The sequence below is a fragment of the Drosophila yakuba genome, chromosome 4, assembly GCF_016746365.2.
Source record: "Drosophila yakuba strain Tai18E2 chromosome 4, Prin_Dyak_Tai18E2_2.1, whole genome shotgun sequence".
Taxonomy (NCBI): Eukaryota; Metazoa; Arthropoda; class Insecta; order Diptera; family Drosophilidae; genus Drosophila; species Drosophila yakuba.
The window spans coordinates 1,385,001-1,403,699 of NC_052531.2; the positions used below are offsets into that span (position 1 = coordinate 1,385,001).

At 34.1% G+C, this 18,699-nt stretch overlaps 1 protein-coding gene across 8 annotated transcripts in view; it reads left to right on the forward strand.

Annotated features, from left to right (window-relative positions):
* LOC6523775 (calcium-dependent secretion activator) overlaps positions 1-18,699 on the forward strand; it is a 46,391-nt gene that overhangs the window by 15,965 nt on the left and 11,727 nt on the right. For 3 of the 8 annotated variants that reach the window (XM_039377154.2, XM_039377153.2, XM_039377155.2), the window contains 10 exons: positions 2,550-2,686; positions 3,604-3,791; positions 3,848-4,137; positions 7,276-7,388; positions 9,811-10,017; positions 12,694-12,850; positions 13,686-13,827; positions 14,140-14,307; positions 16,493-16,802; positions 16,865-17,245. In XM_039377154.2, coding sequence (XP_039233088.1) covers positions 2,550-2,686; positions 3,604-3,791; positions 3,848-4,137; positions 7,276-7,388; positions 9,811-10,017; positions 12,694-12,850; positions 13,686-13,827; positions 14,140-14,307; positions 16,493-16,802; positions 16,865-17,245 — 2,093 coding nt within the window. Of the gene's footprint in view, positions 1-2,549; positions 2,687-3,603; positions 3,792-3,847; positions 4,138-7,275; positions 7,389-9,810; positions 10,018-12,693; positions 12,851-13,685; positions 13,828-14,139; positions 14,308-16,492; positions 16,803-16,864; positions 17,246-18,699 lie in introns of those variants that run through there. The other 5 variants (XM_039377160.2, XM_043207223.1, XM_043207224.1 and 2 more) reach the window with 5 other exon arrangements.

An 18,699-nucleotide genomic window follows, 5' to 3' on the forward strand; every position in this document is an offset into this window, starting at 1 on the left:
ATTTTGACTTTCCTAGGTTAGATAATATTACAGACGGGTCTTGCATCGGGTACCTGTCCGGTATTGTGCTTTCGCTTAATTTTTTATAGTCAATAGTCAATGTATTAGAGTTCCATATTTGTTTTGACCCTTTTTGGGTACTACTAAGACTGGTGAATTATAGAGGCTTCTACTAGGTCTTATAATTTGTTTCTTTGTCAGTATTTATTTCTCCTCGAATATCGGTTCGAAAAGGGATTTGCATATTAATTTTAAAATGTTCCTTTTCAATATTTTTCATAATTTTATTTTTGAAATCTTTTAATTGAGTTGAAATTATTATTAGGTTATAAATTTTTCCTTTGTCGGAAAATTCAACGACGGCGTGTTCAGGATTTGTTGATCCCAAACTTTTCAATTGTAATTTGACGGAATGAACATCGTCGGCGCGTTCAGGATTTTTTGATCCTCAATTTTAATCTTTCTGCAGTAACTGATTCAGTTTTATATTCCATTTGATTGCTAAAGTACTTTTTATACCCGTTACTCGTAGAGTAAAAGGGTATACTAGATTCGTTGAAAAGTATGTAACAGGCAGAAGGAAGGGTTTCCGACCATATAAAGTATATATATTCTTGATCAGGACCAATAGCCGAGTCGATATGACCATGTCCGTCTGTCCGCCTGTCCGTCTGTCTGTCCGTCCGTATGAACGCTGTGATCTCAGGAACTACAAAAGCTACAAAGTTGAGATTAAGCATACAGACTCCAGAGACATAGACGCAGCGCAAGTTTGTCGATTCATGTTGCCACGCCCACTCTAACGCCCATAAACCGCCCAAAACTGCCACGCCCACACTTTTGAAAAATGTTTTGATATTTTTTCATTTTTATATTGGTCTTGTAAATTTCTATCGATTTGCCAAAAAACTTTTTGCCACGCCCACTCTAACGCCCACAAACCGACCAAAGCTGCTACGCCCACACTTTTGAAAAATGTTTTGAAATTTTTTCATTTTTGTATTGGTCTTGTAAATTTCTATCGATTTGCCAAAAAACTTTTTGCCACGCCCACTCTAACGCCCACAAACCGCGAAAAACTGTGTTTAAGACTCTCCTTCTCCCTTCCACTAACTGAGTAACGGGTATCAGATAGTCGGGGAACTCGACTATAGCGTTCTCTCTTGTTTATGATATATTCCTTTAATGGAAGAGTATTATTTTCTCCAATTAAACACAAATCTTTTTTCTCCTCATTGTCATAACACTCTCATTTTTTTTTCCATTATATTTCAGAATACCGTTTTCTACATCTATTTTAGCTCCAATTTTCCTTAATAGATTGTACCCAATTAATAAGTCAGACTTAATGAAGTCAGACTTCTCCAGCCCAGAGTCTCCAAACTTTCTTCCTCCGGGCTTCGCACTGCCGTTACTACGTTTGCTGCGTAACTGGCAACGGCAGGTCGTTGAAGGCCAATCCCGCCCACAGAAAGGATTGGCTCTAAACCTCCGGTTGCCATTGTTAAATTCAAATCTTCAAAACTTTTTATTAATTTTTCCAGATTGTTTTCTTTTATTAATGGTTAAAATGTTTTTTTTTTAAGATTCTAATTCCTGATCCAATCAACCTCTGCCAGAAGCTTTTATTTTGAAACTTCTTGAACTTTCAATTATGTTTAGAATAAAAACTTGATGCCGAAATTATTTCCCTGCGTTTTGCAATTCAATTATGCTGACGGATGCAGTTTGATTGATGCGCAATAAGTTGACCATGGTTAGGTCTCCAAGCGGAAGCTGTGTTTCTTAGTTTGATTATTTATCTTAGCGGGTAACCAAGCGCTGGCAAAGGCAATGACAAAAACAAATACAAAGGAAATGCCTCCTAGATTGAAATTTAAAATTTATTTATAAAATGGGATAGAGTGCTATGTTTGCGGGTTGGATAACTTGCATGCCTATTCGCAACTTTCAAGCCTTTATTGTTCCTGAGGTTTCGATATTCATACAGACGAACAGAAATGCAAGCGAACATGACCTGATCAACTTTCTAGCCTTTATAGTTGCTCAGATCTTTAAGTTTATACGGACGGACATGGCCTGATCAAGAATAATGTACTTCATATTTTAGGAAACGCTTCCGCCTGTTACATTCTTTTCAACGAATATACTATGTCCTTATACTCTACGAGTAACTACGAGTACCAATTACCCAGGTAGTGGAAGTGCAAACAAAAATGTCTAACATTTTTTGAAAAAATACCGAATAAATCGGCAAGATAAAAAGTATAAGGGTCAGTTTTTTAAGTGTGTTAGAGTGAGATGCTTTCTTTTACCTGTAACATACTTTTTAACTAATCCAGTGCACAGAATTTTGAAATTCCATTTTAACATCATTTCGGGAATTAGTTTCATTTCGGGAATTCAAAATAATATTTTAAAAATTGTACAACTTACATTTTTATACTGAGCTATTTTCCATAATTTAAGGGGTGCTATGACCCTCAATTAAAAGATCGATACAATTGGTGTTCAGAAGTGCTTTAATATACATTATCAACTTTTTTTAGACGCAGACAAAGCTCGTAAACATGGGATGGAGGACTTTATAAGCACCGATCCTTGTACTTTTGATCATGCTACACTTTTCAAAACATTACAGAACCTTACACTGGAGTATAGGCTTAACGACCCATATGCTTCTTTGGTAAGTTGTTATCATTCAAAATAAAAGTAAATTGTTTTTGTAAATTTAAATTTTGAGTACTAATTCTACAACTCGCCCTACGTTGCTTCTCTGAAAATGTACCAAAACTGTTTTTAAAGATCTCTTAAAGCTGAAGAAATTTATATTTTTATTTCAAACAAATAGAAAAACTGAATTTCGAATTTCGAATCTGCCTGCTTAATCTAAATTTTCTATATAGTTTTTTATATGTCCTCGGCGTTCATGCGGACTCCGCTATTGATTCTGATAAAGAATAAATATACTTTATATGGTCGGAAACGCTTCCTTCCTATCTGTTACATACTTTTAACGAATATAGTTTACCCTTTTACTCTATAAGTAACGGGTATAATAAGGGGTTACAGATCTTTCACCACCGATCATCTGGGAAAGTACACAGAGATCGCATTAAGCACCACTTTCAACAAAGGTGTGCAACAAATATTCTCCAAGCTACATCACAGTGAATGGAAGTTAATGGGCATCGTCACCAGGAGAGTGTGCAAAGCTGACTTGTATATATACACGATGAAGTTAAAATCTATCCGTAGAGTAATACGGCAAACTCGGTTCGTTCAAGAATATGTAAGAATTAGAAGGAAACGTTTCCGAACATATGAAATATAAGAGTATATTCTTGGTCTCGATCACTATCCTTGTCAATCTAGCAATTCGTCCTAATGAAATCGAAATCTCGGAAAATGTAACAGCTTAAAGATTGTTATTAGTGTTTCCCATTTCTATCAATAGAAACGCGTCGCGGTCACAATTTTTAAAACTGTTACAATTTTGTAATATTCTAATTGTTTTGCAAAGTGCCCTAGCCCACGCACCTGCTGAGTAAAGGGTATCTGATAGTCAAATGCGTTCTCTATTCTTTGTATTATATCTTTTAGGGGTGGTTTAGTCCTGGTCAAGTTTTCGTGTTGGACGAATATTGCGCTCGTTATGGTGTCCGAGGATGCTACAGACACTTATGCTACCTTTCGGATTTACTGGATCGTGCGGAAAAACAACACATGATAGACCCAACTCTAATTCACTATTCATTTGCCTTCTGCGCGAGCCATGTACATGGAAACAGGTAAAACTCATTAATGTTTAAAGTTTTAATAAAATAACTTTGAAACATATTTACAGACCTGATGGAGTTGGAAGTATAACACATGAGGAAAAGGAGAAATTTTCTGAAATCAAAGATCGCCTACGTCAGTTACTAGAATTTCAAATAACAAATTTCAGATATTGTTTTCCATTTGGCCGTCCAGAAGGTGCACTCAAAGCAACATTATCTCTTTTAGAGAGAGTTTTAATGAAAGACATTGTTACACCCGTACCACCTGAAGAAGTTCGTCAAATGATCAAAAAAAGTTTAGAGACTGCAGCGCTTGTAAATTATACGCGTCTTTCCAATAAGGCTAAAATTGAAGGTATGAAAATAATATTTTTATTGTGACCAAAAGCATAGTCGATTAAACAATATCGTAAACAACAATATAAATATATATAAATATAAATATTAATTAAAAAATATGACAGTGCAACTGTTTATTATCTACAAAAATAAATATAATTTGCCGCTGGTTAAAGTAAAACATGAGAAAACCCTACAGTCGAGTTCCCCGACTATCTTTACCACCTTTACTTAGCTATTGGAAGTGCGAAGGAGAGACTTCAACACTGACAGTTTTTGGCGGTTTGTGGGCGTGACAAAAAGTTTTTTGCAAATCGAGCAAATTGTACAAGACTAACAAAAATGTGAAAAAAAAATATTTAAAACATTTTTCAAAAGTGTGGGCGTGGCAGTTTTGGACGGTTTGTGGGCGTTAGAGTGCTTTAGAACATGGGTCCACAAACTTGCGCTCCGCCTATATCTCTAAAATCTGTATGCTTAATATAGTATAATAATATAATAGTTCCTTTGATCTCGACGTTCATACGGACGGACAGACAGATGGACGGATTATATTTTCCTAATTTCTATTAATATGCCACCGATAAATCTTAAAATTTCCTAATGTAGGCGACAATACGATGCTGACATGTATTTTATTGTATTATGTATTTATACCGGATACTTGTGTCGTCAATATTTCCACGCCTACTTTACAAGCCGAAACGGTCAAATTCAAGAATATTATTGATTTATTTATTTTATACCCTTAAAAGTAGAGATTCGTTTTCGACCCTATAAAGTATATATATTCTTAATCACTATAATTAGCCGAGTCGATCTGGCCATGTCCGTCCGTACGTCTGCCTGTTCGTATAAACGTCGGGGAAAAATAGGATCAACAATTACAAAACCCAGTACAGACGAAGGAGAGACTGATTGACAATATTTATTTAGGCAATTTAGTTGCTGTCACTTAAGAGTAGTAAATAAATAAAGATTTTGAGGTATACAATATTTAATGTTTTAAGAGTTGTGAGGAATAAAAGTATACCGTATAGCTTGTCGGAAATTTTAGAAACTGTTGCTACTTTAAAACAAGAGAGAACGCTATAGTCGAGTTCCCCGACTATCTGATACCCGTTACACAGATAGTGAAAGTGCGAAGGAGGTCTTCAACACTGACAGTTTTTGGCGGTTTGTGGGCGCTAGAGTGGGCGTGGCAAAAAGTTTTTTGGCAAATCGATAGAAATGTACAAGACTAATACAAAAATGAAAATATATCAAAACATTTTTCAAAAGTGTGGGCGTGGCAGTGGGCGTTAGAGTGGGCGTGGCAGCATAATTCGACAAACTTGCGCTGCGTCTATGTCCCTGGAGTCTAGCTTTTGTAGTTCCTGAGATCTCGACGTTCATACGGACAGACAGACGGACGGACAGACGGACATGGCCAAATCGACTCGGCTATTGATCCTGATCAAGAATATATATACTTTATGTGGTCGGAAACGCTTCCTTCTGCCTGTTACATACTTTTCAACGAATCTAGTATACCCTTTTACTCTACGAGTAACGGGTATAACTAGCACCACTTATCAAGCTAATAAACTTAACAACTACTCTATATAAAATTTGCACTCCTAAAATGCGTTTTGTTACTATGTGAGCTGTCGTCCACAATAAAAACTATTTTCCCAGTTTAGGACAGCCGACTTTTATATACACTTTAATTTTATCAAGGTTTTAGTTTTTATTATATAGCCATATTTCTCGTAGAGTAAAAGGGATAGAATTTTATATATTGTGTGTGCTCCAAGAAAAATATGTTAGAAGTGAACTAGGCAAACATTTTTGAATATTATTATACCCCAATACTCGTAGAGTATATAGGTATACTAGGTTCGTTGAAAAGTATGTTACAGGTAGAAGACACATTGACGCAGTTTGTTTCCATGTGTTGCCAAACCCATTCAAACGCGCAAAACTGCCATGCCCACATTTTTCAACCAGATTTGATATTTTTAATTTTAATATTTTTTGTACCAGTTTTTATCGATATGCCAAAAAGATTGTAAAACTTTTTCGTTTGCAATACCACTAGCTGAGTAACGGGTATCTGATGGTTGAGGAACTTGACTATAGCGCTCTGTCTTGTTTTTTCTATGCGCCCTAAGGGAGTTATTGGATACATTGATTTTACCCTATTTTACCTCTAAGCAAGGGAGAACGCTATAGTCGAGTTCCCCGACTATCTGATACGCGTTACTCAGCCAGTGGAGGAGACTCTTTAACACCGACAGTTTTTGGCGGTTTGTGGGCGTTAGAGTGGGCGTTGCAAAAAGTTTTTTGGCAAATCGTTGGAAATTTACAAGACTAATACAAAAATGAAAATATATAAAAACATTTTTTAAAAGTGTGGGCGTGGCAGCTTTGGTCGGTTTGTGGGCGTGGCAAAAAGTTTTTTGGCAAATCGATAGAAATTACAAGACTAATATCAAAATGAAAAAATATCAAAACATTTTTTAAAAGTGTGGGCGTGGCAGCTTTGGGCGGTTTGTGGGCGTAAAAGTGGGCATGAATCGACAAACTTGAGCTGCGCCTATGTCCCTGTTCTATGTTCTATGTTCTTGCTTTTGTAGTTCATGAGATCTCAGCGTTTATACGGACGGGCAGACAGACAGACTGACAAACAGACGGACAAACAGACGGACGGACAGACAGACAGACGGACCAAATCGACTCGGCTATTGATCCTGATCAGAAATATATATAGTTTATATGGTCGAAAACGCTTCCTGCTGCCTGTTACATACTTTTCAACGAATCTGGGACACCCTTTTACTCTACGAGTAACGGGTATGACTACATATGTATTTATATTTAGCAAAAAGTGTTTTACAAAATAGGTTTAAGCGGATAGTTTAAAAACTGGTATACTCGTTTACGTAAGATTGGAGAAACAGTCGTTTTCAACAATAATAAAATTGTCCACATGCACTAGAAGTGAATTTATGATCGTATGCAGAATACTGAAAGATCGGTAAATTATAGCACAACTTATAGAAATATACAATTTAAAACAGATTTATAGCTTAGGTAATATATTTCGTATATAACAAATTATAGCTAATCACGTAACTCTTTTAAAACTAAACCATTTTTATCTTATACACAGAGGACTTGCGAGGAGAAGTTATTGTTCCTGCTCCGAAAAAACTAGAGGACTTAATACACTTAGCAGAACTTTGTGTTGATTTGTTGCAACAAAATGAAGAACATTATGGAGAAGTAAGTTGTACATTTTTGTAATAAAATAGTTCGGTTTCCTATGTTTTTCCATACCATTATTCATATATAATATACCATAATATCGCATAATACATATTATATAACTTATTAAACAATTGTATTTTTTTAATGTTTTAATACAAAACTTTTTTGTGCTTTTACCGTGTCGTTCATGTTAACTGTAATTTTATATAAATGTCGTACCTTAATCAAATATATAATATACATGCCGACTTTGATGTGGTGAATTTTTTATTTTTGTTGTCTACTTATGTAAAATGACGTTTTTTTTAAAATTAAGTGACTAGAGAATGAATGAATGAATTTATATGCACTATTACATTTTCGCTTCATTTACATTTAAATACAACCTTTTATAACCAGCACACTGGATGCTATTAAATTTATTTGGTGTGATTATCCAATTTGTGTCTTATTTAAAAAAACATTTGCTTTAATCTTTAAATTTATGTTTACTTCTTTAAGCTTTATTTCGTGTTATCATAAGTAATGACTTTACACACTTGCAAGAATAAATAGTAACTGCGAGAAGTGTCTCCCGAAATTTGTTTTGCTTAAGTCTTTAAAAAAAAGTTTAATTATCTTAGAAAAATAGATAAAAAGAAAAAAAAGTAAGGAAGCTGGCTTTGGCAAGCCCATGCGAACAATTTATGATCAACAACAAGAAAACTATGATTATGATATAATATAACAAAAAAATGTACGATTGTTCCTATGGCAGCTATTTAATATAGTCGTCCGATTCATATTAAATATAAGCCGAAATTGAATATAAACAAAAAACTGGTGTACCGAGTTTCTCGTACAGCGCATACCCGTTACTCAGCTGATGGAAATGCTAGGGAAAACTTTCAACAGTTCGTTAATATAGGGAAACAAAATAAACAGGGAACGCTATAGTCGAGTTCCCGGACTATCAGATACTCGTTACTCAGCCAGTGTAAGTGAAAACGAACAACGTATACAAAATTTGTCCCAAATCGATAGAAATTTGCAAGACTTACTTATGTGATAAAAAGTTTTTGGCATATCAATAAAAAATTTACAAGACTGACAAAAAATGAAACAAGAGAGAACGCTATAGTCGAGTTCGCCGACTATCTCATACCCGTAACTCACCTTGTGGAAGAGACATCAACACATAAAGCACTGATTTTTTGAGGTTTGTGGGCGTTAGAGTGGACGTGGCATAAAGTTTTTTCCCAAGCAATTATCAAAACTTTTTTCAAAAGTAAGGGCGTGGCAGTGTTGGGCAGTATGTGGGCATTAGGGTGGGCGTGGCAAAAAGTTGTTTGGCAATTCGATATAAATTTACAAGACCAATAAAAAAAAATTAAAAAATATCAGAACATTTTTTAAAAGTGTGGGCGTAGTATTGGGCCGTTTGTGGGCGTGGCAACATGGGTCAACTGTCGCTGCATCTATGCCTCTGGAGTCGGCGTGCTGAATCTCAACTTTCTAGCTTTTATAGTTCCTAAGATCTCGTCGGACAGACAGACGGAACGACTGTCAGACAGGCGGACATGGCCAGATCGACTACGCTATTGGTCCTGATCAAGAATATATATACTTTATATGGTCGGAAACACTTCCTTCTGTCTGTTACATACATTTCAACGAATCTGGTATACCCTTTTACTCTACGAGTAACGGGTATAAAAATATGGCGGTTTTTTGCCCATTTTTTGTAGAAAAAACTTATTTGTTTTATTTTGTTTTTTCTTCATAGCACTCCTGCTGATAAAAGTAATTGTTTTTGTAACCTTCAAAGGATATTTTAAAGAATGTTATATCAAAAGTTAGAGTCGTAAAAATCCACTAAATTGAATTTGTAAATGTGTAAAATAAAGTTTCTTGTATGGAGCTGTTTAACATATACATTAACATATTATATATCAGGATTACTATCGGAGTCGATTTAGACCTGTCCGTTTGTATTATTATCGTTTCCGACACCATAAAACCTAAAAAAATGGGAGTGCCAGGTTGTTTTACACCTAAACGATTACAAGCCCAAATAAGACCTGTATATTTAAAAATGTATAAGTACCCTATATAGCGTTACTACCTGATTACTCTCTTCCTTTTGGAAGTACGTCTTGACATTTAACCGAGATCTTGACAATAAATCAGTTTGAAACAATACATATACAAAACATGTACCCTTAACTTTACGAGTGTGTAGTTTAGCTGTAAGAAATATAATGGAAGGCGGTGTTTTTGTTTCTACCTATCATTGCTTCTGGAAGAAACCCCTAACAAGATGCGAGAACATATTGTTTCAATTTATTAGGTGGGCGATTAGTGTGGATGCGAAGCTATTTCTGACTATTTTACTTAAAACTAAATAAAGATCTGTATGTACTTACACCTATTTAACACCTATGCTCGATTTATTTAGCTGCGCAAACATGATAAAATGGATAAAAAGAAAGTACGTAAGGAAGATGATGATGTATCAGGAGGCCACAATGAAAGCGATGTTGATTTAATCGACAGTACTGGACTCATTAGCACATCTGAACTGGCTACTGCCGCATCAACTGATGGATCGTCATTTCGTTACTGTATGCCGACTCATGCAGTGTATACCCCGCCTGTACCAACGGCATGTATCGTTGATAACTATGGGTTTAAAAAATTAGACATCAGAAATAATCAGAAAATAATAGGGCCATTCTGCTTTAATTATTAATTTTGCAAAATCCGTATGTACATTAAAAATGCAAAAATGTTCAAACATATAAAATCGTTTACAAATTTAATGGAAATACGGAAAATTTAGACAGCAAATATATGGTACAAAAAATGTGTTTTATAAGGAATTACAATTTATAAGGAAATTAATTCTTTCCAAAAAACTTGGTATGCATAGCAACTAGAGGTCTGCATGAATACAATCAAAGCAGCATTTGGTACTCTCACTCAAAGTTCTGACTGACTGAGTGAGACATTGAGTAAAATGGATTTGGCAAATGTGGTAAAGGCATGCACGAATGAGAACTCGCGACCGAGTACTCGGAATAACCGAAACGGTTAACTGTGCGCCGCATTGGCGACATCAAATTTATTGCGTTTGTTTTTTCGTTTTTGTTTTGCTTTTTAATACAATGCATAGAAAAATATAAAGACATGGATTAATTATTATATATATGTATGTAATTTATTTATTTTATATTACAATTGAATGCAGAAACATAATTTTGTTTATAGTAATAGAATTGTTAGCAACAATACATCGTTTTTCTGAAATTAAATTTCTAGCATCTAAAAATGCTGAATTTTTAATTTGTTATATTATGTTATGTATATATATGTTGTACATATGTCCGCAATTTACTAAAGCTTACGCTTTCGTCCGTGCTCTGCATTCTCATCATTAAATTTGGTGCACTGCTGCCTATGCAAGCCATGAACGACGAGAATTCCAAAATTTTTTCCGAGTGCTCTAAACATTTACTCGGCATTCACTCATTCTATCCATTCCGCATTGGTTTGAATTTCACTCATTTCGCATACAACGAAAGCAGCGCTAGCCAATACGCAATTCAATCTGTTGAAACCATTTCGACACGCCAAATTGCGAGTTTGACTCATGAGTACTCAAACAACAGAAATTTTTGAGTGCACTCGTGCAGACCTCCAATAGCAACTAAGGTTTATGCATTCTTGATCATCGTGACTGGATAAGTCAATATGAGCGGTTCGGTGGCCGACTTCAATCCAATGCTTCACCCTGAAGTATTATATCAGTTACTCGTACAGTAAAAGTGTGTACTACATTTGTTCAGAAGTGCTAAAGATGCTGAGGGCTTTTATATATTTATACAAAGTTATATATTTTATAAATATTCTTGATTAAGATTACCAGGCGAATCGATATGCTGAAGGCGTATATATTCTTGTCACAATTACTAGCCGAGTCTATCTATCTAAGATGGGTAGGTTTGTCCGTCGGCGTGTCCGTATTAACGTCTATATTTTGGGAAATTTGAGAGCCACATTATTTAGTATCAAACTTGGACACACTCACTATAATGCTAATGAATTAAAGTACATGCAATTTTATTACAAATATTATTTTGTACATTTAATGAATATCTGACTGCATTAATTCAAATATATTATGGAAATATATAAATTTAATAGCCCTAACTTTACATTACATTTTTTTTTACATTACATACATTGGTATATTTTTTAAATCTATCTAATTGGTAATGTGAAATCTAGACAGAAAGATATAGTCAAATTCCTCGACTATCGGATCCGTTACTTAGCCAGTTGAAGTGCTAGAAAGATATTTTAAAATTTTGTTGGCAAAGCAATTAAAATATATAACAAAATTTAGAAAATTGTGATCCAGCTTTTTCCAGTTTGTGGGCGAACGAACGGGCGTGGCAACGTTTTGAAACGGACATGCGCAGCGTAGGTTTCATGTCAAAAGCGTTCATATGGACAGATTGTAGCCAGATCGACTGGTCTAGTGGTCCTTAATTGAGAATATATATGTATATATTATAAGGTTAGAAACGCACCCCTCTAACAATTACGTACTTTTCAACGAATCTATTATACCCATTTACTTTACGAGTAACAGGTATAAAAATATATTTGTAGAACTGTGAAACCAGTAAACAAAAATCAGTAGATAAGATTATGAGTGCATGCATAACTCTGAATTTTAAAATGTTACAGGCCGTTGAAAGAAATTGTGTTGAAACTTGTTTAGTTTCAACAAAACCACTTTTCACGGAAATTAAACATTTTAGTTATTAATTTTCCTTTATTAATCCTTTTTATCCAGAATCCTACCAGAACCAGAATATATATATATATATTATTGAAATGGGAACTTAAAATGTTTAAATGTTTTTATTAAAGACATGTATTTTAACTAGCATCTGAACAACACTAGAGTAAAGCCTAATAAGAGTTATTCACATTCAGGGAAGATTACAAAAGAAGATTACGTACAAAATAATTTATGCGTATTTTAAAATCATTCTTCTCATTTTTCTTTTTGATGTCAATAATTTTTTAATGGTGATCAAGAGCATACCTACCTTCCTCCACAGATCTAAACAAATACTATACAACACTTTTGTTGACCTTGCAAAATATGTTTTATGTGTGATAATATTTATATATATTGTCTAATGCCAATATGTTTTTTAAACATATTTTATTTTGAGTTTTGCCTGTAATTTTTTTATAGATGATTTATACACACAATTGATCTATTTTATAATATCAATATTAATTAAACATTTATTTTCTTTAGGCTTTTGCATGGTTTAGCGATTTACTGGTGGAACACGCGGAGATATTTTGGTCTCTCTTTGCAGTTGACATGGATAGAGTCTTATCTGAACAAGCTCCTGATACTTGGGATTCTTTTCCATTGTTTCAAATATTAAATGATTACTTGAGAACTGATGGTAAGTTAAACATTCTAAATATGTACATATTTGAACTTATTTCTTTTATAAATACCTACGCCACATTGTTTCAAAACATTACATACAAGGGCCATTTCTGTCTGTCTGTCCGTCCGTATGAACGCCGAGATCTCAGGACCTATAAAAAACTATAAAGAAAGTTGAGCTTAAATGTTTGTTTTACTGATGTTGCCACGCCTCTGTAATGCCCAAAACTGCCACTCACACACTATTGGGCGATTTGTTAAATTTGATTTATTTTAGTATTTTTTGCTGAAATTAATTATTGGCAGGGGAACTCGACTTTGAGTGTATGATATTATTTTAAATAAAAAAAATTGTTATAGCATGACCAAGAAGATTATGCATATTCTTTCAAATTTGGATAAAATGTCTTTCTTATTATTATTACTAAATTGCCAACAATTACAAATCGGTGTATGTATTAGGCAAAAGCCGATATTGCTTTCAGGTAAAATTCCCTATGTAATAACAATATTGAATGGATTTCATACTTTACAAATGATAAAAAATAATTAAATATATATGCCCTCCTAAAGGCTTATAGATGTTCGAAATTTGATCGTTGTAATTATATTTTCGGGAGAGTTTTTCGGAGAAGCTTATCTTGGTTATGTTGGATTTGGTTAGGCTTTGATTGCACTGTGGTGTGTCGGTTTAGTGTGTCCGATTCGATGTTTCATAAAGTTAATGGTGCCTAATCTTGAGATCGTTGAAAGTTGCTTCTTACAGTTAATGTAAGGGGTTGTCTTGTAAAGTTTAAATTTTTTTGTTTGTATATGTTTATTCATAAACTTTTTCATAATTTCTTTAGACAACTTGCGAAATGGACGCTTTCATCAGCACCTGCGAGACACTTTTGCACCGTTAGTTGTGCGGTATGTGGATCTGATGGAATCTTCAATAGCTCAGTCAATTCATAAGGGATTTGAAAAAGAACGATGGGAAAGCAAAGGGTAAGTATAACGTAATCTAATTTTTTTAATTTAATGGAAACAACAAATTTCTATAATAATATATGCACATATTGCAAACAAAAACTATAGCAGAATTCCTACAAAATTGGCTAGTACCATAACAAAAATTGTCTTAAGTGAATTTATTTTACGGATCGTAATAATTAATAGTGCGCATTAAAAGATATTAATATAAAGTCTGACTGGCAAGGTTACATATACGTACATATATTAACAAAGGTCAATTTTTTTATTTTACACTTAAACTCAGTGTTTATGTTGTATTTATATTTTTATTCTATAAAACTTTAGGATTAACGCTGCTTTGAACCCTGCAGCATTAAACAATGCTGCCCAGGCGCTCAATACAGCAGCTCTCAACCCATCAATGCTACTCAGCGGCAAAAAAGATCAAGTAAATTTTTATGTACCGAAGCTACCAAAGCAATCAAATTCAACAGCGGCCAACGACGAAATGAGGTTTTTAAATAAAAAAAAGTCATCATATATATAGCAGTAGATTTTAAAGTTGTCTGCATTTGGTTTTGCATTTTGCTTTCTGCCAAATTTTATGCATTGCCGATTTTACAACTTGATAGCATTTCAATGCATTTCACAAAATATTAGATATAAGCCAATATAACATTCTAGAAAAATCGTAGTTTAAAATTAAGTTAAATATAACTAAAAATATTAAATTTCATACTTATGGCTTGTTAAGTTACGTTAAAGAACATATTGCCAGTTTGTGTAATGAAATACTTCTCCGTTTCCCAATATGTTAAACAAACTATAAGAGTTTATAAATGCGAGGAAATACATTTTTAGCACAGCGCAATAAGCCAGTCGTTCTCAAATTTCATACTTATGGCTTGTTAAGTTACGTTAAAGAACATATTGCCAGTTTGTGTAATGAAATACTTCTCCGTTTCCCAATATGTTAAACAAACTATAAGAGTTTATAAATGCGAGGAAATACATTTTTAGCACAGCGCAATAAGCCAGTCGTTCTCAAATTAAGCCCAAGACTTAGGAAGGGTAGGGCTGATAGGGTAATTTGGTTTAAATAGATAATGCTTAATATATTGCGACGCCTTTAAAATAATTATGGTCATAAGTTTGTAATGAAGGGATTCCGATACCATTAAAGAAATCATTTCATGAATTCATTTCATTTCATAAATAATCACGTTTGAAAATTTTCTTGATTTTGTTTTACTTTCTTATTCGTTTTGAAAATTGCTATCGATATGACAAAAACATTCTTCCCCCGCCCACATCCGGACGAACCTATCTCGCCCCAATCTTTAAATAATTTGTTGATTTTTTTCGTTTTAATATATGCCTTGCCAATTTCTTGTAATATGCCAAAAGTATTTAGTTCCCGCCGTTTTAACGCCCACAAGCTACCCAAAACGCCCCAGACTTTTGAAATTATATGGTTTTATACCCATTACTTGTAGAGTAAAAAGGTATACTTTATTTCTTTTATAGCGTCAACACTTGTTTTTTTATTAAACCATTTCTTTGTTAATTTCTATTGATATGCAAAATTATTTTAGAATATCTTTTCAGCACTCCCACTAGCCGAGTAATGGGTTTCTAATAGTCAGGGGATTTGACTATAGCGTTCTCTCTTGGTTGTGTTGTCCTAAATGTTGACTGACAGTTTTTTGGGTTTGCGAGCATTGTTGATTGTTTTGAAGCTAACTTGCACAGCGTAGGCTTTACTTGAGTCTGTATTTCATCTTTCCGGATCCTATGCTTTCTAATGTCTCCGAGTTCATACGGGCAGAACGACGAGCAGATGGGGATGGGCAGATCCACTATAGTTTTGAAAACGCGTTTTTTACCTACGAAGAAACTACATTAAAAAATCATAACAAGTGGATTTAATTTTGAATCACGGTTTTAGAATCTAGTCACAGAATTGGTCCGCAAAGAAAGAATGCAGAAAAATTTTACCCGAGTTCATCTTTATAAAATCTTGAAAATGTATAACATTAAACCTTTTCTCATTTACTAAAATTCTAAGTTATTTGGAAGTATGCGTTTGAGAGCTTCAATGTCACACAGTTTAATTGTCACAGCTTAAAAAAACGCACTGATAAAAAAATTCTTTACATATTTTTGTTGTTCCTCGGCATCCTTGCTGCAAAGATCATTTTCGTTTGTAGACCCGAACTTGTGCATCGAAATTACAAAATGTAGTGTAGCCGCCTCTTCTACACGGTACAGGCAGAATGTGGCAGAAAGCTCGTACAGTACTATTTAATTAAATATTGGACAAATTGTAAAGTTTTTTAAATTTGAAGCCAACTGAACACTTAGGAAAAAACTATAGAGTAAGGATAGTAATTATAGCATGACTATTCGAGTACTAACGTTTTAATTGCCAGCGTGAACACTAGAAATATATTATATAAGCTGAAAGTGTGTTTATTTTCTTAATAATAAATTAAATGAGCAATTGAAAATGTTTTGGCCATAGAAACAAAAGTAGCTTATGTGGTGTTACAAGGTGTGTCTAAATTAATGGATCTAATTATTTTTGTAAGAATGCTTAATTTAAAGCCCATTATTTTATGTTGGCATACACATCGTAAAGTCTTTTTAAACGTTAGTAAGTCTTACCTATTCCAAATATTGCATTTTTTATGCTTAGAAACGGGTGTGCCACTTCTGAAGATTTGTTTTGGAAACTAGACGCTCTACAATCTTTCATAAGAGACCTACACTGGCCAGACGCAGAGTTCCGACAACATTTAGAACAGCGCCTAAAAATGATGGCAGTCGATATGATAGAGCAATGTATTCAGCGAACTGATTCGTCCTTTCAGTCATGGCTGAAAAAAAACATTGCTTTCATATCAACTGATTATATATTACCTTCTGAAATGTGCGCCATGGTCAATGTGATATTAGACGCTAAAAATCAAAGCTTTAAATTGACTACTATTGACGGCATTGATTTGGTAAGTCTTAATTTTATTTAAGAAAAATTATTCATACATTTTTTGAATTGTTTCCTATTTAGTACAAATTTCATGCAAAAATCGATGACCAAATCGACAAAGCGAATGTAGCTATGACACAAGGTCTAAGCGGTAAACTTATGTCTGTGCTAGAGTCGACTTTGTCAAAGCTGGCGCGATACGATGAAGGTAGCTTGATTGGCTCGATTCTCAGTTTTACAAATGTTTCGAGCTCAGGAAAAGATCTGGGACAAGGATACGTAAATTTCTTCAGAAATAATATGGATCAAGTACGAGGAAAGATTGGCGACGATTTGTGGACATTAAATTTTTTTGAGCAGTGGTATTCACAGCAGATCAATATGCTGTGTAATTGGCTGTCGGAACGTTTGGACCACGCGCTTCACTATGCTCAAGTTGCATCAATTTCTCATATAATCAAGGTAATATAGTAACATAAAAAATTCAGCTATTTTAGTTTATCGTAGATTACAAGGGTAAATTCTTATAGTTTCAAAATTTATTTGGTAATATACATATATCAACATAACATACATAAATAAAATGTAACACTACGTGTAACATAAGGATTATTCTCACAAATTTTAGGATAAACAAGATAGAGTAGTCGAGTTTCCCGACTATCTGATACCCGTTACTCAGCTAATGGAAGTGCGAAAGAGAGACTTCAACACTGACAGTTTTTGCCGGTTTGTGGGCGTGTCAAAAATTGTTGCAAATCGATAAAAACTTACAAGATTAATACAAAAATGAAAAAATATCAAAACCTTTTCCAAAAGTGTGGGCGTGGCAGTTTTGGGCCTTAGAGCGGGCGTGGCAAAATTTTTTTTGCAAATTGATAAAAGTTTACAAGACTAATACAAAAATGAAAAATATCAAAAGAGACTTCAACACTGATAGTTTTTTCCGGTTTGTGGGCGTGGCAAAAATTGTTGCAAATCGATAAAAATTTACAAGACTAATACAAAAATGAAAAAATATCAAAACCTTTTCCAAAAGTGTGGGCGGGGCAGTTTTGGGCGTTAGAGTGGGCATGGCAAAAATTGTTGCAAATCGATAAAAGACAAGACTAATAAAAAAATGAAAAAATATCAAAACGTTTTTCATAAGGGTGGGCGTAGCATTTTTAGGCGGTTTGTGGGCGTTAGAGTGGGCGTGTCAAAAAATTTGGTTTGCAGATAGATAGAGCATTTTCAAGACTAACAAAAAAATATCAAACCATATTTTAAAAGTGTGGGTATGGGAGGGGTGGGCGGGGCGACATGAATCGACAAACTTGCGCTGCGTCTATGTGTCTGGAGTCTGCATGCTAAATCTCAACTGTCTAGCTTTTATAGTTCCTGAGATCCCGACGTTCATACGGACAGACAGACGGACAGACGGACATGGCCAAATCGACTCGGCTATTGATCCTGATCAAGAATATATATACTTTATATAAACGCTTCGTTCTGCCGGTTACATACTTTTCAACGAATCTAGTATACCCTTTTATCTACGAGTAACGGGCTTAGACTTGGGAGACTTGGGCTTTAAAACGAACAGCCGTACTTTTTTTGCACTAAGAATTTATATTTGTTTTTGCTTAAACCAGGAATGTTTTTTAATAAATTCTTTTAATTTTTGTTTTTTAATTATTAAAAATCATCAAAACTCTGTTCTTTGCAAGTGAATCTGTTTTCATTTGTGCACAATCCAAATAATTGATAACTTGAATATTTTATATATTATAATAGCGTGCAGACTACGTTCTTGCGGTACTTTTAACTTCTCGCTTGCAAGTTTCGGCTTTGTTTACTTTGCACGGTGGTACGAAATAAAAGTTAGTATACCGCTAGGATTTGGCATAACCAATAATAAAACGAAAATATTTCAA